The 20,001-nt window shown below is 52.1% G+C and overlaps 1 protein-coding gene across 1 annotated transcript; it reads left to right on the top strand.

Annotated features, from left to right (window-relative positions):
- Positions 1–7: 7 nt before the first annotated feature.
- SLC13A2 (solute carrier family 13 member 2) lies at positions 8–19,787 on the top strand. Its single transcript, XM_033091456.1, has 12 exons — positions 8–184; positions 11,532–11,660; positions 12,470–12,606; positions 12,715–12,914; positions 13,444–13,624; positions 13,726–13,848; positions 15,563–15,778; positions 16,000–16,088; positions 16,361–16,482; positions 17,645–17,806; positions 18,431–18,568; positions 19,074–19,787. Exons 1-12 carry the CDS (start codon positions 83–85, stop codon positions 19,242–19,244), a joined length of 1,770 nt encoding a protein of 589 aa, XP_032947347.1. The 5' UTR covers positions 8–82; the 3' UTR covers positions 19,245–19,787.
- The last annotated feature ends 214 nt before the right edge of the window (positions 19,788–20,001 follow it).

Raw genomic sequence — 20,001 nt, 5'->3', positions numbered from 1 at the left:
AGCCCGCCCCGCCACCTACCTGCTTCAGTCGGTCCTTCAGTTTCCTGGATCCCAGAGACAGTGACCAGCAGTCTTCTACACCATGGCCAGCTGCTGGCAGGGCCTGTGGGCTTATCGCACCTACCTGCTGGTGTTCTTCCTGCCCATTTTCCTGCTGCCTCTGCCCCTTCTTGTCCCCGCCAAGGTAAGGACTTGGGGTTCTGCGTACAGAGAAGCTCCACGGGGGCAGGGGAGGGGCCATTTGGTCCCGGGTTGGGGAATCCTTAGGACCAGCATAATTTACTCTTCTCTCCTAGCCTGGAAGGGAGGCTATAATCTCCCGGTCCTCCTGAGGATTAAGAGGTCAAAGGAAGCTTTTGTTTGGCACCCAGCTGTAGGAGCCCAATGAGAATTGCTTAGGTGCACTTGACATCTACTGCCTTAGGAGTCAGGAAGCCAGTTCCATAATAGAGGTGCAGGTGGAAGCAGATGGGGTTATCTGCCTACTATGTGCCCACGTGCCACAGACTGGGCTCAGTGGGGCATGAGCATGGTTAGCTCCTGGAGAGGGATGGAAGGTGAGTAGGATAAAGCTGGCCTCAGGCAGTTGGTGCCTATAAGGGTATAAACAGAAAGAGATCGCTCACTGTGATCCCAAGGGCTAAGTCTGCTGAGAAGGAGGGGTGGGACCTGGACAGGGGACTCTGCCAGTGGACACCACAGACACTCGGGGTGGATGGGGACGGGCAACTGCTTCCTGCCCCTGCCCTAACCCCAGCGGCAGGAGTCATAACTTCACTTCCCGTTATTGGAGCCCCCACCACATGCCCTGTACCGTGTACCCAGGAACTCTTTCCCCCATCTTATGAGTCAGGTCTGACAGTCCCATTTTACAGATTGGGAAAGTGAGGTTAAGCCACTTACCCCAAATCCCGGGGCAGAGCTCAGATATTATACACTTTGGAGGCCTTCTTGTAAATAAGAGAATACAAAGTTATGAACCTAAAAGTAGTACAGGGCTTGGGGAAGTGTTTGTCCAGGAGGACAGCCTGGAACCTCAAGTTTCACAGTAAACCTCGCTCTGGCAGGTCACATATTTAGAAAGTGGCAGAGCTGGGTGTGTGATCTTGTACCAAAGCCTGTGTCATCTTCTCTCCACCACATTGCCTCCTGAAGGCTGAGACAGAACTGTGGCCCTAGCACGACCCCACAGGCTCAGAACTGCCCATCGAGGCATTTTCTTCTTTTTGTCACAGATAGGGAACTTGAGACAGGCTTTTTGTTCATGGTGTCCCAAAAGGGTGAGGGACTGGGGATATGGTGGCACAGCCCCCGGACCCCTGACACCTGCTAAGTGACAAGGCCTGGCTGTCCTTTGAGGTGATCCTGGTCTCAGGCCAAAGCCAGTGGCATCTCTGTACTGGGAACTCATCTGATGGGTTTTCAGACAGGCTGAGCCAAGTGTCTTAACCCTGGGAGGGAGGGCAGACAAGAACTGTGATTCTCATTTTACCCCCCAGGAAAGCACAGCCCAGAAAGATTCAGTAAGTTGGCCAAGGTCACACAGGAAAGCCTGGGTCAATATTAAAAGCCAGGCCTCCTGGTGGGACTGCAACGTGTCAGGAGCCTCTGTCTTCCTGGGCTGTACCCAGCCCTGCTACCTGCCTCTGCCCACAGACACTGCCTTTTCCCTGTCCTCAGATGAACTGTCCCCAGTCTATCTATGGAAGCCAGCCCTTCCACTGGGGCGCTGGATACCAGCCCCTCTCAAGGACGTTGTGCCTGTAATCGCCCTCTCTTTCCTCTATGAAGTTCACTCTCTGCCTGATCTCTCCCATCAGCAGACAAACACGCTATAATATCCCCCATCCTAAAAAACAAACCAACCCTCCTTTGATCCCACATCCCTTCCATATATGCCTCCTTTCTCTGCTCTCTTTCACACAAGAAGCCTCAAAGACTGTCTACACTGCACATGTCTCTCCTCAGAGAGCTTCAGTCTCCAAGACTCTACCTACCCAAAGGGCTTTCGTCAAGTCCCTGGTCCATGTTCACCTTCTTCAACCCTCAGCAGCATTTGTCACAGCTGGTCACCCCATCTTGGCAATGCTACCTTCTTTTGACTTTGGTGACACCTTCTCCTGGTTTTCCTCCCCCCTCAGCCACTTTTCCTGGCTCCTCCTCTAGTCACTCACTCTCCCCCAGGTGATCTTTTTCTGCCTCCTGCCTTAAAAGGCACCTGTAAGCTAAGGATTCCCTAATCTGTAACCCCAGCCCTGACCTCTAAATTTGTATTGTGCAACCAACACTTGACACTTCCACCTGAACATTTTCTTTTAAGCAGCATATACTTTTGCATGTCCAAAACAAAACCCTCATTGCCCATCTTTTCCAGTTGGCTTTTCCTGCAATCTCATTCATCAATATGGGATTCAACCATCTGCCTTGGAGGCATTTCTGTTTCCTATCTTTCCATCCTTTCTACATGCACCAGCAGGTCCTGTTGACTTGATATCCCAAAAATATCCTGAATGCAATCACTTTCCGCTGCCTCCACTCTCATCCAGGCCACCATCAGTTCTCACCTGTCCGTATCCTTCCCCATACCATTCTTCATCCATCTACCTGGTCTTTTCAAAATTTAAGATTATGTTACTACCCTGCTTAAAACCCCACAGAGGCTTCCCATCAAACTTAAAATCTAAACTTCCTAGGGCAGCCACAAGTCCCTGGGGTTCCACCCCTGCAGATCCTTCTGGTCCCATGTCCCTGTTTTACTTCCTGTCCACTCTGCCCCAGTCCCACCAGCTTTCTCTCTGCTCCTCAAATTGCTCATCTCCCTGCCTGGAATGTTCCTCTCCCAGATTCCTTAGGTTTCAGCTTAAATCCCCCTCCTCAGAAAAGCCTTCTCTGACCACCCCCTATTTAGAGGGTTTTCACTATCTGAAATGATGTATTTGTTTATTTTTCTATTTATTATCTTACTCCCTATACTAGAATGTAAGCTCCATGAGGACAGAGACATTGGCTTTTTCCATGCAGAATCCCCAGTGCCTAGCACAGAGTAGGTGCTCAAATGAGTAGGTGTCAAATGAATGAATGAATGAATGAATGTGGGCAAAGAACATCCCGTCCTGATTTCCTGCTGAGTCTCTGCTCTCTGTGTTGAGTCCCTGAACTTACCTCCCTGCCCCTGGCCCCGATGTGGGAAGGAGGAGTCCCAGACTAGGCTCAGACCTGTGTCCATATAATAACAGTTGACATTTATTGAGATTTTTTTTTTATGTGCTAGTCACTGTGCCAAGCACTTCAAAGTACTAACTCCTTGATTTCTCGCAATAATTTTGAGTTACTGTGAGTGTACTACTGTTACCTCCATTTTACAGACATGTAAATTCAGGCCCAGAGTGGTAGTCATTTGCCTAAAGTCCCTAGTAGAAAACGGCAAAGTCTGGACTAGAACCTGGTCTTAGGATCTCTGCCTAAGGCTGTCCAGGGATGCAAAGTGGTGACCCTGTTGTGCATCACGTCTTGAGCCATGTACCCTCACGGCCATCCAGCTGGCAGCCAATCCTTCCACTGTTGTTCAGTCTGGGATGTCTGTTGAGCTCTTGCACTGTGCTGGGAGTTACCGAAAAGGAATACAGACGCTTTGTCTTCGAGTTGCTCTCAGCATAGAGGAACATGTATTTGCACAGAGGTATAGCCAGACGGCTGCACGAGCTCAGACGAGAGAACACTCTTCCAATGGAGTCAAGAGAACATTCGAAGCAGGTGGCATTTGAGTTGGGCCTTGAAGGCTGAGTGAGATTCTAATAGTCAGAGGTGTGTAGAGAGGGCAGGCCAGGTGAAGGGACTGCATAAGCAAAGGTGTAGGCGCTGGACATAGTAGGGTGTGTTTGAGGAATAGCTACAGAATCCTTGAAACGCTCATCATTCTCTCGTGGGGACCGTGGGGACTGAGGCTTCTCACGGCTTCCCCAACTCTGCAACCAGCCAGTGAAGATGCACCATCAGTGTGCCAGAAACCTTACAGCTACTCTTGCTTCCTTTCTTTCCTTCCTTCCTTCTTTCCTTCTTTCCTTCCTTCCTTCCTTCCTTCCTTCCTTCCCTTCTTAAGGAACACGTACTGTGTGACAGGCACTGTTTAGGTGCAGGGGGTAGCGTTGGTGGAGAGACACACAAAAAGCATATACTGTCCATGCTGTGAAAACCATGTAGCCGCTGTGACTAGCTTAGGGAAGGGCTGCTCTAGTTGGGGTGGTCAGAGAAGGATACCTGAGTGGTGATATTTACTCTAGGACCTGAATGGCAAGTGAGAGTCAGTCAAGCACAGCTCTGGGCAAAGAGCCGTCCAGGCAGAGCTCACAGTGCAAAGGCCCAAGGCCAGGGCTGAGCTTGGCAGGGTGGAGGGATAAATACGGCCAGGGTGGCCTGGGGGCCTAAGTGAGGAGAAGCTCGCTTAAGCTTAGAGAGGCAGGGAGACGTCAGCCTATGTCAGCCCTACAAGGATAGGGGAAGGAATGAGAATTTTGTGCTGGGGGCTATGAGGGTAAAGATTTGCACAAGGGTCAAACAGCTAGTAAGTTAGAACCAAAACTGCAAATGCCTCCCAGGACCCAAACGGACGATCCATAAAAACAGTTTCCCAGGGCCCAATGTCTGCCACGACAAAGCTTAGCTGAAATCCCTATTATATTTACAGTAAGAACAGACGATAGAATTTCTTAATCTGAAATCACCTGCACTCCTAGAACATGAGAACAGTATGAGTGTGAGTGCACTTCAAAATCTGTGTAACTGAAATACCTGCAAGCTGTTCCTGAACCCCAGACGCACCCAGGACTCAGATGATTGACTGTGGGCATGAAGACTGGACAAGGAATTTGGACCTCAGTTCTGGGCCTGCCTCTATCTTTTGAGACTTCCTGGCTCTTGGTAGAGAAGGCAGAGTCCATGGAGTAAAACAGGTTTTGGAGCCAAACAGATGTGGGTCGAAATCCACTCTGTAGCGTGGACAGCCATGTGACCTCATCAAATCTCTCACCTCTAAGGGGCTGCTGTGGGGATGAAATGAGATAACCAGAGTATCTGGCTCCCAGGGCTCAGAAACAGTGACTCCCTCCTCCCCTGGCTTCTCGTCTGAATTCCTGGCTCCTGGAAAATACAAGTCGCCTCAGGCACTGTGGAGGTGACTGATTTCTTTTCCATGGATGACTTCTTCTGTTCAAGTGGGCTATTGTCCTGCCAGGGCCTTGCTGCTGCCACCTCGGAAAGGTGTGCCTGGCCGCCCCCATCAGAGTGGGGAGGTGTGGTCCCTAAGTGTTAACCCTGAGCAGCACTGGCACAAGGTGGAGACAGATCTTCTCGTTTCTGGGATATCTGGGTGTAGGATTAGAAGAAGGAGCCAGCCTCCAGGGCCAGGGGCATCCCTGGAGTAGAGAGAGAAGTTTCCTCAACTGTGAGGTCAGGAGTCTTCCCCTCCTTTTGTTTTCTCTGAAACCCATGGTTTCCCTTTGGCCTCTTAGAGCCGAAGATGATGTAACTCATAAACATTAAGAGGCAGAAATGAAGAGGATCACCCGGACGGGGTCAGGCAAAGACTAGGAAGGGAGTCAGGCACCGTGGCCTGCTTTGGTCAGTCTCAAAGGCAGGCAGGGGCTTGGGAAGGCTTCAGGTGTTCCCTAATTGGAGGCTGTTGGCAGCGGGGAGCTGGAGGGTGCTAAGTGGACGCAGAGTGTCCTGTGTGATTGGTTAGGGGAGCATATTTGGCTTTCGCTCGTTGGTCCTGAGCTGGAAGTGAGGTTAGAGAGTGGGGGCAGAGGGCAAACACGAGGGAAGCTGCAGTCATGGAGCCAATCCAATCCTGACTGTTTGGAGCCCACTGCTATAGAGGTGGCAGTTTGGCTGCCTGGGCTGGTTGCTGCAGAGGTTGTAGGGCATATTTTTATATATGGACTGGCCGTGGTCCCCTTTGTGTATTCAATCTCTCAAAGGTATTTGGCACAGGCCTATTATTCCTGGAAAGGATTCACACATCCCCAGCCTACTCTGTACCACCTTCCCCAAGTCCCTTCAGCCTGGCTTCTCTCCTTGTGGTCACTGCCGTGTACCTAGACACCCAGGACAGACCCCTGGGAGTTTTCTATCTCTCGTTCCTCCTGCCCAACTCAACAGCCACCACCCAAACCATCTGTCTTCCATCTTCTAACACGTCTGGAGTCCATCTCGTTCTCCATCGCCACTGCCACGCCGTGCTCTATGTCCCTGTCATTTCCCCATTAGACACCCAGCACTTCCTCCGGTGGCCTCCCAGCCTCGCTCCTGTGCCTCCTGGTCCATGTGCCATGCCTTGGCAGGTGTAAGCTCCTTATTTGCATCTTGACATGATTTACTTGTTTAATTGGATGACACAGGCATATCATACAAAATTCAAAACACAAAAGAATGAAATGGGGAAGTGCCTCTCCCAGACTCTGCCCCTCCTGAGGGCAGTCTCACAGTGTGTCCTCTAGAGCAGGGACTCCTCGCGCTTAGGGATCTGTGGGGAGCATTCAGGAGGTCTGTGGACTTGGATGGAAAAAAATTACATGTTAGTATCAATAACGTCTAAAGAAAACAGCGTTTCCTTCTGTTATGACGGTAGACAACAAATCTCAATAGTATTAATTAAACCTTTCACTTAACCTCCAGTAGAAATCACAAATATTTTCACATCACAGTAAGAGCTGTTGGCGGTACTTGAAATAGTGCTTATGTTCATCATGACTTTTAAATTACAGTAGCTGTTAGCCAGTGAAGGTCTTATTAGTTAAGAAAGAATCACATACGGTATATCATTATCTTACCCAATATTTTAATAACTGTATTTCAATATAATTGGTTCCCTTTTTAATATTATGTATTTTATCTAATACATTTAAAAATATTATTCTAAGGAGTTGGAAACGTTTGTCAGGATGTCAAAGTGATCCTGGTACAAAAAAGGGATAAGAATCCCTGAATCAGATGAATATATATGTGGGTTTTTTTTCCCAATCACATACAATAGCATCGGTGCAATCTTTTACTAGAAACACCAACTTGACCATGTCACTCTGCTTAAAATCTTTCAAGGGCCTTCCCTTTTCATCCCTGTCTTTTGGATAAAGTCCTAGATACCGTAGCTCAGGGCAGACAAGGCTCTTTCCAAGCATTGTACCTCTCCAAGAATGTATCTTGATCTTTTATGCCTCCTTCGGTTCCCTCTGTGCTTACGCCCTCACCCCAACACCTTTTTCCCACCCACCAAACTCCTATTCATCCTTCAGTACCCACTCAGCGTCTCCCTTCTCCTCTGGGATCCCACTCTCTAGTCTCTCCTTTGCCATGGTGCTTGGCAGGCGGCCACCCAGTGCTTCATCTCACTCCCGAGACCTGGGAGTACTCACAGCCAACAGCATCCCTACTTGCCGGGGCAGGGGAGCAGCAGGAGTGGCCCCTATGTGCCAGCCCATCCCTACCCCTGGGTTAACCTTCAATCACCAGGAGGAAAAAGTTATGAAAGTTATGACACCTATGAGACTGTGGGTATCTTTTCTGCTGCCAACCGCCACAGGCTGTTCTGTGCCCGTCCTGGGTAAAGGCCGTGATGCCTGCAGATCCCACACCTTGCCCACACCCAGGGTCCAGAGTCTGCTCTGAATTCCCTGGCACCTTCATTTTCATTTGAACCTCTTGCATTCACCCTGGTTCCCCAGCAACCCACGAGCACATTTCTGTCCCAATGCAAAGCCTGCCATTAACTCCCTGCCATCTACAGTCCTTACAGCTTAGAGCTACACATTCATGTCCCTCATCCATTACCCAGCATGGTGGGTGTTTCTCTTATTCCCATTGGTGGATAAGGAAACCTTATAAAGGAGATAAATGTATATGCAGCTGAAAATGCTCGGTGTTGCTTTTTCTTTCTCTCTGCCGTAAGGCAGAGATTCTAACCCATTTCTTTTTTTTCTTTTTCTTTTTTTTTTAATGATATGAATGAGTTTATTTTCATTTTCTTTGACATCTGCTGAAGTGTGGAGCCAGGCTTCGTTGGATAGGGCTGTGTGGTGCCTTGTATCTGTCTGCCTCCTGAAGTTCTGCTTAACCATCTCCAGAAGGCTCAGCTTCTCAAGAAGCTGACAGTACATTTAGAAGGGTATGTTCCCAGGATGAGAAAGATTTGGAGCCCAGGCTGATGACATCAAATTTATCTCTTGGTCCATTCTGTTCTTGAACTCCCATGTCTCAGAGATTTCGTTCCTGGTCTTGTTTCTGTTGTAAGAGCTCATCACGTTCTCTTTTTTTCTGTACATGGAATCTAGATCTTCGATTTTGAAACCAAATTTGGACTCTTGACTCTGGAACCCCAATTTGCTTAGCAAGTTGCTCTCTGGAATCAATCCCAGGATAAGGGTTGTTTGTAAATGCTGTGATGAGGGTGTGTAATTGGGAGGAAGTATAGCTGGTACGACACTGTCTGTCTTCTCTACCATGAATCTTCTCTTCAGGGTGATCTTGGTCTTGGCTTGCTTCTAAGTCCTTCTCATGTTCTAATCTTTTCTGAACTTGGTGCCTAGCTCTTCGATTCTGAAACCAAATTTGGATTCTAGACTCTTCAGTGTTGATTTCTAAAGCAAGCTTTTGTTTGGTAGCATCACCTGGGTAAGGTGTTTGATTGAATGCTTTGATGAGGATATTCAACTGGTCTTCTGTGAATTTGGTGCGGCTTCGTCTTTGATTCCTTGCTGTGGTCTTGTTTGGAGAGTTGTTTTGAGCCATGTTGTAATAGTCTTGAAGCTTTCAACCACCTAACCATTTCTGAGCCATGACTACCTTTGGCTGCCTGGTGAAGACTATGGCCCCTTCTCAGGATATTGCTTTGAAGTGCACAAGATAAAATACATAGGATTACAAAGGAAATCAATTGTTTTGAAATATAGTTATAAAAATACGACAAAATAAATTGCAGTTCAAATATAGAGGTGCTCCTGCATTAACACATTAAATAAGATCTAGTGTTGGTATAATAACTGGGCGGGTATCTAATAGCTGGAGCCACAATCAAATATCTGCCCAAATCACCAACAGTACCGTTAACAGTTGTTTGGTTTTGTTGCCTATGTTCATGACCTCAGATGTTAGCAAAAAGGCGAAATAGTTTTCCCATCCAACTTGACAGATTTTTGGAATTCCACACCCCGTGAACCAAGAAAAGCATGTCAGCAAGTTATGCTACAGCTGGACAGACTCCCTGGGAAGGTGGGTTGGGGACACAGGGCCAGAGCCACCAGGGCAGGGAAGGCTCCTGGATAGAACTGTGAAACTAGTTTTGGGTTTTGATCCAGAGACAGATAGACAGATAGACAGACAAACAGAGGGGGGGGCACAGGAAAGTTGTAATGGGGTAGGGGAGCCATAGATTGCTCACAGGGGCAGGTACGACCAGTAACAGCTCCCTTTGGAGGGTGAAAATGGGTCTCAGAAGTGAAGGAAGTGGCAGGCGTCGTGGTAAATAGTTCAATTTGGATTCAGACACCCCACTAGTTACAGCAAACCTGAGGCTGAGGGACACCCCTCAAACGCAAGGGATCGAGCTCAGGGTAGAAGGTGAAAAGGCTGACCTCTCCACTTATTTGTGTGACTTCGAGGCATTTACTTAATGCATTTGCACCTTTGTCTTGTCTGTGAAATGGGAACAATAGTCATTACCTCACAGAGCAACTAAATGTGATTTAAAAACATCTGAAGCAAAGCAGGGAGGGCCCAATGCCTGGCACAGGATAGCCCTCAGGATCCTTCTGCTGTCCTGATTAGCAGAGCTTTCTTCTTGAATCAGCAGACTGATGGCCCACCCCAGCCCCCAACTTGGGTGCAGGTGGACTGGCCTGCCCTTAGCCCCGGGGGAGGATGGGTAACTAACTGGCCGTGCAATCTTCGCAGGTGAGAAAGTGGTTGAGAAAACAACAGCATCAGCAGACTCAGCCAGCCTTCTGCTAGGGGAGGACTGCGGGTGGATCTCTGGTCCAGGGTCAAGGTGGCCCCAGCCTGGGGCCCATGAGTTCCTGCTAGGGTGAGGAGAGGTGGTGGAGGTTCATTGGGAAGCATGTGAGCCTGGCATCAGACAGACGTGGTTCTCCAGCGGGGATGTGCGGCACCATTCCAGGAGCGCCAATCACGGGGAGAAAGCTCTTGGAGTTATGCAATCCAGACCCCTTGCCGGGTCCCAGTCTGCCTCTGCCACTCCCTAGTTCTGTGGCCTTGAGCAAGCCACTTACCCTCTCAAGTTCTTCTCTAATGGGGACAACCCCACCCACCTTAATGGCTGAGTTTCGTAAAAGCGCCTAGCTCCTCATAATTGCTCAATACACAGCAGCTCCTTCTCCCCCCAGGCCACCCCCAGGGGCCCACCCCCAGCTTCAAGGTACTAAGGGCATGAGGTACTAATGGTGGTGAGACCAGCTCGTAGCACGTGGAGAAAACAAAAAGGGCAGGGAGGGTGAGACAGGTAAGAGAGGAGGTGCTCCCTAGCCCCACTGTCCCAGCATGCTGCCCCTTCCTTTGGCAAACACAGAATGGGCAAGTTCTCCCGAGGAGGCTGGGATGCGGGCACCCTCCTACCCGAGGCTTCCTTCTAGCTAATGATTCCTCCACCCCCTGCCACCCCTGCAGGGAGGCTCTGTTGATGAGGGCCAGCCTCTGATGTCAGGGGTTAACTGACTTTCCTTTCTACTCCAGGCGGGAGGTCAGGCCTCTCTAGACTTGGGGGCCTTGTCAGGTAAAGGGGGTGTGCTCTGGTACCCAGACTTGCAAGACTATGACTCATCATTTATCCCCTAATTCCATGCACAAAGCAGGGATTAGGGTATCTTTCACATACCCTACAAAATGCGAAGGGCGCCTCCTGGAGTTGTGCACTGCACTGATCGCGCCAGGATTGTTAGGGAGACCCTCCTCCATTCCCCAAACTTTCCAGGGATTCACTTATTCAGAAAAGATTTACTCTGAAGCCGGTTGGGTCCTGAGCTCCAGGAATCCAGATGCCACAAAACTGACTTCTGTCCTCAAGGCGCAGAGGGAACAAACCCTAATTAAATCGTCATACAAATAATTACATTCTCACAGGCTCTCATAAAGCCAGGGGAGGCCAGGGTACCAGGCAGGGATCCACATTGCCCAGGCCCCAGTCTGGCAGCCCCCATCTCATCTAGGGCTCCTCACCTGGGCCCCCTGCAGTCCCCTTGGGTGGGGTAGGGTCTGATACCCAGCTCCAGATTCTCCAGCCCCTCCAGTGCGGCTGGATTATAATGTCTGGGCTTCTCAAGGTCAAAGACAAGATGGTGAGTGTCTTGCTTTGTTTTTTATTTCCATTTTGGAATGGGACTTTGGGCTCGGGAATCAAGGACTGGATTTCACAGGCTCTGCCCACTCTGATACGAAAGGCCTGTTTTCTCTGGGGGCAGGAGGTGACAGGACTCTGGGATGTAGACCTGCCCCCTCCAACAGCTCTGCTGCTTGCCTCCCCCCCACAGGAAGCCTACTGCGCCTATGCCATCCTTCTCATGGCACTCTTCTGGTGCACTGAAGCTCTGCCCCTGGCCGTCACCGCCCTCTTGCCTCTCGTCCTGTTTCCCCTGATGGGCATAACGAAGGCCTCTGAGGTAAGCCGCCCCCGTCCACATGAGGAAGGGCTCCCAGGGATGGTGGGGTCTGCTCCAGGATGCTCGTGACCCAGGAAGCCTCGTCATAAGCAGGGCACACAGAAGAGGGTCCCTGCCTTGGCTTGGCAGGTCAGAGGTCACTGAGGGAGGAGTCAGCTAGAATACAAGGAGGGAGGACATTCTAGAAGTGCCGAGTGGGTGGCTGGCATCGAGAGTTAATTCAAAGTAAGAGTGATTCAGCTTAGGCCAGGGAGGTAGAAAGTCCTAGTGACAGGAAAAGGGGCCTTGAAAGTCAGCTAAAAAGCCTGTATTCTTCTAATTCAGTGGCTCTTAAACTTGAGTGTCCTGAAACTGGAGGGCTGGTGAAAACACCAATTGTTGGTCCCACCCCAGAGTTTCTGACTCAGTAGATGCAGAGCAGGGCCTAGAAATTTCCAGAAATTTCATTTCTCGCAAGTTCCAGGTTGATGATGCTGCTGGCCCGGGGACCAGACTCTGATAAGCACTGCTCTCTAGTCTCTGAAAACAGCGCTCAATTATCTATCTCCCAGTCTATGGCTGTCCACATGAGTGAAATTGGGCTAGTTTATCTCCCAAACTTTCCCGAAAGGAGAAAGAAGGAGTTTGGCTGGAAGAGAAGAACCCGGTTAATATTAAATACTGGGTAATCCAAAGACCAGTTCCATTTGGTTCCAGGAGCCCAGGGACCAACCTCTGTTTGTGTGAATGTCGGTGACTGCGCCAGGAAAGCCCAGGGGCCCCGTAGGAGACCCCAGGGTCCTCCTGCTCTCGCTGTCCTTGCCCACCAGGTTTGCCTCCAGTACTTTAAGGACACCAACATCCTGTTCATTGGGGGGCTGCTGGTGGCCATTGCTGTCGAGCACTGGAATCTGCACAAACGCATTGCCCTCCGCGTACTCCTTGTCGTCGGGGTGCGGCCTGCTCTGTGAGTTCCCACAAACCGGGACTGGAGAACCCGGGGATGGTGGTATTCTGGACATCCAGTCCCTGAAGGAACGCTGGAACGCCCGTGTGTCTGTCTGTCCACCCCTAGGCTGATGCTCGGCTTCATGTTGGTCACGGCCTTCCTGTCCATGTGGATCAGCAACACGGCCACCACGGCCATGATGGCCCCCATTGCACATGCTGTCCTTCATCAGCTGCAGAAGGCACCCAAGGGCAAGGACGCTGAGGAGGGCAGCAGCAACCCCGCCTTTGAACTCCAGGAACCGAGTCCCCAGAAGACCAAACTTGGTGAGAAAGATGAGGTTGAACTTTGCCCCAACCCCTGGGCTCTTGGCGAGGGTCTACGGGGCCATCCACTCTCACAGGGAGAGACTAGGGAGGCAAGAAGTGCCGTGACCAACGTGTCCTGGTTTTCCTGGTTTTAAAACGAAGAGTCCCATGTGCTGGGAACTCCTGCCATCCTGGGCAAACCAAGATGCTGGGTCCCTCTGGCAAGCCGAGAGCTGCAGTCTGGGTTGGCCAGGCTCCATTCTTCCTGTGTGGTTTGGATAATCCTCTGCCGTTCTCTGTGCCTCAATTTCCCTCTCTTAAGAGAGAGGTTGGGCCAGATGGTGTCTGAAGATCAGTCCAACCTGAGACTCCCAAGAATGCCGGGTCCTTGCAGGCCTGGAGGTGGCCTCTGCCCCCTGGTACCCCAGATCTGGGCTGCTCACCGACAAGATCCCCTGCCTGCACCCCAGAGGCCATGGAGCTCCAGTTGTGCTCCCCAGAGCTGACCCTGTGCCCACTTCTCACCCGAGCTCTCCCTTGTTCCCAGATAATGGGCAGGTCCACCCTGTCCCTCCTGGTCCTTTGGAGCCAACGGAACAGAAGAGCCGGGAGCAGCATCGCTTTTCCCAGGGCATGAGCCTGTGTGTGTGCTACTCAGCTAGCATCGGGGGCATCGCCACACTGACTGGTACCACCCCTAACCTGGTGCTGCAAGGCCAGATCAACTCGTGAGTGACTGAGGGGTAGGGAATCTGTACTCTGGCTGGGGGTGATATGGGGCCTGCTGGTTGCCAGGCAATATCACGCAGTAGCCCATATCCCTCTTCAGGCTCTTCTCCAAAAATGGCAATGTGGTGAACTTTGCCTCCTGGTTCAGCTTTGCCTTCCCCGCAATGGTCATCTTGCTGCTGCTTGCCTGGCTTTGGCTTCAGGCCCTCTTCCTGGGGTTCAAGTAAGTGCGCAATAGGTGAGAGAAACCCAGGTCCCTGTCCTTATCCCCTGAGAGCTTTCAGTTGGGTACTCAAGTAGCTATTGTGGAAAAGGATACAATCACCATCGCAGTGAGATGGCCTCCCCTCCCAAGACCCCTTGGTGCACTTGGGCCCCCGTTTGAGGAAACTATATTATCTGATTTATCAGACAAGCAAACTGAGGCTTGAGGAGTGGTACACAACTAGATTTGTCAGTGCTGCGACTGAAAACCAGCTCTGATGCCCAGCCCAGGTCCCGTTCCGCAGTGCTCCACAGTCCTTTGGTGCGTGCCTAAGGAGAACACACTGAGCGCATCAGTTGCAAAAGCGTCTGTTGTGCTCTTACTGGATGTCTGGCACCGCACCAGGCACTGACCACTAGAAGACATTAGGCACAGTCCCTGTCCTTGCAGCCCATGACATATGGAAACCCAGGTGCTGTGGGAGCACAGCCTAGGAAAGTAGGGGTTCCAGAGGCCCCTGGAAGAGAGGATGCCATAACTGAATCTTGTAGAGCTAGAAGTCAGCCAGGTAGAGAATGGGGTAAAGGCGTTTCAGGCAGCAGGAACACCTTGTACCAAGGCGCAGAGGCAAGAAAGAATACAATGTGTTAGGGGGAACACTTGTTCTGTGTGGTTGAAACATAAAGAACAAAAAGGAGTATCAGGAGATGAAGCTAGAGAGGTAGGCAGGGGAAGGATTCTGGAGGATTTGGGGTGTCATATAGAGTTTGGACCTTGAGGCCGAGTAGTAAATAGGCTTTATTTTTACTAACAACCCTCAGTTACAGGTCATCACGAGAGACCTGAGTTGAAAATCACTTGAGACCTTGCTAGGGCTCAGTAAGAACAGAGTTTGGCATCGATTAGTGATTATGTCTGCTCTGAGGGTAGGAGAAGAATGGTGGTACGAGTGGCACCATGGTATGAGTTATTTGCCCTTCCTGCCCAGGCAGTGGGGAGCCATTGAAAAAGTTTTAAGCATTGTTGCTGTACTTTGGAAAAATCTCTCGGGCAGGTGTGCGGAGGATGGATTGAGGTTGGGGACTGGTACAAGGTAAGATGGGAGTCAAAAAGACCAGCACAGTGTCTGGCATCCTGGGGAATTCAAAGACAGGTGGAGTGTAGTCTTTGCCCTTGAGGAACTCACTGTCCAGCAGGGGAGTTGAGATTTGCCCAAGAGAAAAGTCAAAGTCAAATAAGTTAAGTAAGCAGCATACGGAAATGGGCTAAAGTCCTCTGTGCCTCTGAGGTTGATGTGAGTGGGTCTCAGGCTGGCAGAAGATGCCCAGAAGCCAGTAGGAGAGAGGGAGTGGAGAATTTCCTGAAAGGCTGTTGGAGGCGGGGAGCAGTGAGTCAGAGCCAGGACGAGGCATGGGGTCCAGGCCTCTAGATCCTCCTCACTCTGGGCAAGGGAGGGTTCAGCTCAAGAGAACCCTTGGAGGGACAGGGGGTCATGGGGTAGATGGAGCAGGGCCAAGCATGGGGAACCCTGGTCCCCCAGCCCCAACCTACTTCTGCCTCATGACACCCCCCACCGAGTCTTCTGCTCTTCTTTCAGAAACTTGGGTGGATCCAGGGCTTCAGTGTAGCACGCTGAGATGGCCTCTGCTCGCCTCAGCCCTTACATCACAGCCCCTGGCTCCCCTGCCTGGTGCGAGGCCCTCATGAGCTGCCCCTGCCCCTCTACCTGCAGCTTCCGGAAGAACTTTGGCTTTGAGGGACGGGTACGGGAGCAAGAGAAGGCAGCCTTACAAGTCATCCAAACGGAACACAAACTGCTGGGTCCTATGAGCTTTGCAGAAAAAGCTGTCACCATCCTCTTTGTTCTTCTGGTGCTGCTCTGGTTCACCCGGGAGCCGGGCTTTTTCCCTGGCTGGGCCAGCGCTTTTCCCTATGAGGATGGGGAAAGGTGAGCATTCGGCGGGGAGGGGAATACTTTGGGGATTCACCTGGCTAAAGGAGGAGGGAAGGAAGTAGGTAGGGCCCCCGGTGTACTGGGGGACAGGGAGGGATCACTTGCCAGAAGAGGTTGGCACATCTATGGGAGGGGCTCCTCTCCACCACCTCCTCCACCTTGCTACCTTTAGCAGCCCTGAGCCACTAAGCCTTCCCTCTCTGCCCCACTTGTAGTGTGGTGTCTGATGGGACAGTGGCTATCTTCATCAGCATACTTATGTTCATCATGCCCTCCGACATCCCAGGGCTGACTCAGGATCCAGGTAAGCACATGGACTGGAGCAGGGAAAGGCCTCCAAGCAACCTGCCCTTCCGGCCTGAAATGGACCTTTGACCATGCTTGGCAGTGGTAGAAAAAGCCCTGAGAGGTTAGGGTGACTTGCCAAGGACTCAGGGACAAAGTTGGGATGTTGCAGAACTGGGGGTTCCCCTCTTGCATGCATTCTCTGTAGGAGCCTATACAGGAGGCCCCAAGTGGAAGGGAGGGAAGGCCTGTTGGCTCTTGGTGACATGTCTTCCTCTGCCTGGGGAGTAGAAAAACCAGGGAGGCTGAAGGCCCCTCCTGCCCTCCTCAACTGGAAGACAGTGAACGAGAAAATGCCCTGGAATATTGTGTTCCTGCTGGGTGGTGGCTTTGCCCTAGCCCAGGGCAGTGAGGTGAGAGACCCCCGCCCCTTCCCCAACCTATTTGAGGGAAACCCTGTGATAAAGAAAGAAGGGCCCTGCTTCTGTCCCACACAGGGGAGACCTGATCCTCACTTAGGAGCCCCCTGGTGGCAGAGCCTTTGCAGCCGCTGAAGAGAGGGTAGCGTGTCGTCTGAGGGAGGAGGAAGAAACACAAGCTTTAAGGTTCTTTCCTTAGTTGGGTTCTCAAAGCCAAAGGGAAGGCAGACTTCTCTGGTGAGCAGGGACTTTTGTCAGTGACCACGCACGCACCGTCCCCCCTTTCAGACAGAGAATGCAATGTCTTTAGCACCTGCTTGTAGCGAGCATTGGGTTGACCCAGTCAGCACGCTGCAGCCACCAGGGGGCGCCATGGTCACACCCAGCCAGGCTCTGGGGACCAGGGCATCATCCCCAAAGCCTCTATCCAAGAGGGAAATCCCTAAACACTGGTCCTCAGTGTTCCAGCTACGCTCATTCACTGCACAGACAGGAGGCAGCTTCCCTGAATCAGGGATTGGTGCTGGGGACTCCTGGGTCTGAGGTTGATTCATCCATCAAGCATTCACCAATTATGCCAAGCGCTGTGCTGGGTGCTGGGTAGGCAGCATTGTGAAACAAAATCCCAGCTCCTGGGGCTCACAGTCTAGCATTACAGAAGTGGGCAGGGCAAGAACTCGGAGCTCTTCTGACCCTGTGGACTGTCCCCACCGATCTGTCAGCCTCTTCTCAGCTTCTACCAGGGCCCTTCCCCACTCTCCCTCCTCTGGGACTTCTGTGTGACCTGCTGGGCTGGAGGGGACAGGGAGAGGGCTAAGGCTAGCCAGGAACCTGAGAGACAGGTCCCTGAGAGAGGTTGGGAGAACAATAAATGGAGTCAAAGGTTTTACTCCCACCAAGCCCCAGGTTTCCCAAGAAGGTCCTTTGGCCCCCTCTTCTAGCTTCTCATCTGACCCTTCTCCCCACACCCAACTATTCTTCAAGAGCAGGAGAGGGGGCCCTTTGATTCTAGCTGGGTCTTCCCTCCCAAGCTGCCCTTGATTTTGAAGACTCTAGAGAGGTGTGGACACAAACAGGACCCTTCCAGAGCCTCAGCAGGGGACTCTGGGACCCCAGGCAGCCCAGCCTCTCACACACCACCCTTCTCTGCCCACAGGATTCAGGCCTGTCGAGTTGGCTGGGGAACAAGCTGACCCCGCTACAGTCTGTGTCGGCTCCCGCCATTGCCTTCATCCTCTGCCTCCTGGTTGCCACCTTCACTGAGTGCACCAGCAACGTGGCCACCACCACACTCTTCCTACCCATCCTAGCCTCCATGGTGAGCTGGCTCTGCAGGCACACCTCCTTCAGGCAGCCCTCCTGCCCACCCCCACCCAGGGGCACTGCCTGTGGGTCAGAGTGACCTGTCTGCACCTTCACTCATTTCTGGGAGGGGACTTCTGAGCTTCCACCCGTTCATGGGCTTTCTAGCTACCTTGGGCCCCAAGGCCCTCTGGACCCTGACTCACCCCATTCCTGGTGATGTCACCCCTTCAGTATCCTGATGGAGCTCACTGGTGGCTTCACCCACCTCCCAAGCCCAGCCCCTGTTCTGGTCATTCCTGAGGTATTGGGGTAAAATTGCTCCCTGGAGCGTCCCCAGCCCCTTCCTCCCCAGGTGCGTTCCCGCAGTCTTTGATGACACCCTGAGCCCCTTTGAGATCCGTTTTATGGGCCCCTTCCCTCACCACACCCCACACAATCATCCCCTCCGGAGCAGTCAAGGGGCCTGTCCCACGTCACCCAGTGCCTTCGGGCAGAAGTGTTGGGTTCATGGGCAGAATGTGTGTTTCAAGGGTGGAGGGATTATCCCTCAGAGAGGGGAAGCAAGAGAATTGGGGCTACATCTTCCCCTCTGGAATGGGGACTGCCATCAGCTCTAACCCTCTGTCTCCCCCTTCAGGCCCAGGCCATCTGCCTCCACCCTCTTTATATCATGCTCCCCTGCACTCTGTCCGCCTCCCTGGCCTTCATGCTGCCTGTGGCCACCCCGCCCAACGCCATCATCTTCTCTTTTGGAGGCCTCAAAGTGACTGATATGGTGAGTGCCAGGGGGCCTGAATGCCTCATCGCTCCTTCTGTCTGTCTTTCCATCTTGGTTGAGCACAAAGTAGCTTAAAGCCACTTAAATTCTCAGAGTTGAGAGTAGACCCTGTTTGGGGTGAGGGACAACAGAGAGATTGGGACATAACCCCCAGTTGGAGCATCCTTAGGCCCTGCCATGGCTGGGCCATGTGAGGAAGGCGGGTGAGGAATTTAGGGAAGGTTCCAAGGTGCCAGGCAGCCATGCCCAGGGACACGGACTCAGAGAGAACAAGGCCCAAGGCCCAGGGAGCCCATGAGGAGCTTCCCTTTCTCCTGTTAGCACTGGGAGAAAAGCAAGAGGCAAGGGTATCGCCTAATGCTGCGGGTGAGACCCAAGGGAGGCCTACTCACCAAGGGAGAGTTCTGCCAGGGAGAGAGCGCCCGAGAGCCTGTGAACACCGAGGGCGTGGGTGCCGGCCCTGCCGGGTACCTCTCGCTCACACTGGCTCTCCGCACACCAGGCCCGGACGGGATTCCTGCTAAACATCATCGGCGTGCTTGTCATCATGCTGGCCATCAACAGCTGGGCCTACCCCATCTTCGACCTGTACACCTTCCCCTCCTGGGCCCAAGACAACACCACAGCCCTCTGCATGGGTGGCCAGGCAAACACCACCACGCCTCGCCCCTAGACCTGGGTTAATCTGGCCAAGACCAGGAAGACCCAACCTGTCCCTACTCCTCTGCGTCAGGAGGGGACACGCAGGCGCCACGCCAAACAGGGAGAGAAAGGCACATGTGTAGATAGCCGCCTGTGTTTCTGTGAGAAAGGCGTGTGCGCGCTCCGTCCTGTGTGTCTGAAGAAAATGTATATATATGTATGTATGTGTATGGGAGGATGGTGTGTCAGGTGAGCGTGTGTGAGAGGGGGGTTTGTGTGCATGCACACGGTCCTGGGTGTGTGTGTGCTTCACGGTGCCTGTGTGTGAGTTCATAGACAATAAAACATGCCCTCTCTGGCACCCCACGTCTTGGTATCCCCAGCTTAGTGGGTGACCAGACCCCTTTGCACTCTATTTATTGAAACTCAGGGTTCGGGTGACCTGGGGAGGAGGGCCTACCAGCAGTTGCCATGGCAACAGCCTCTGGGACCGGCCCAGCACACTGAGCTCTCCCCAGCCTCTTGGGTTTGGAAGGAGGGTTTGAATACTAGCCACATTAAAATCTTCAGTAGAGTCTGGAATGGTTTTTTACAGCGCTTTACAGGGCTGGTCCACCACATGGTTCAGGCCCCATGTTTGGGCGTGTGGTAGAAAGGGACCTGGCCTCTGTCCTGTAGGGCAGTCCCCTTGGTACCCTTCTCACCCAAGGTAGAAGGTAATGGCCAGGAACCTCTGCCAAGACCAATCGGAGTGGGCGCAGCCACCCAGGAAAGCAGCACTGACATCA

Source organism: Rhinolophus ferrumequinum, chromosome 21, assembly GCF_004115265.2.
Source record: "Rhinolophus ferrumequinum isolate MPI-CBG mRhiFer1 chromosome 21, mRhiFer1_v1.p, whole genome shotgun sequence".
Lineage (NCBI taxonomy): Eukaryota > Metazoa > Chordata > Mammalia > Chiroptera > Rhinolophidae > Rhinolophus > Rhinolophus ferrumequinum.
This window is presented reverse-complemented; position numbering and strand designations above follow the sequence as displayed.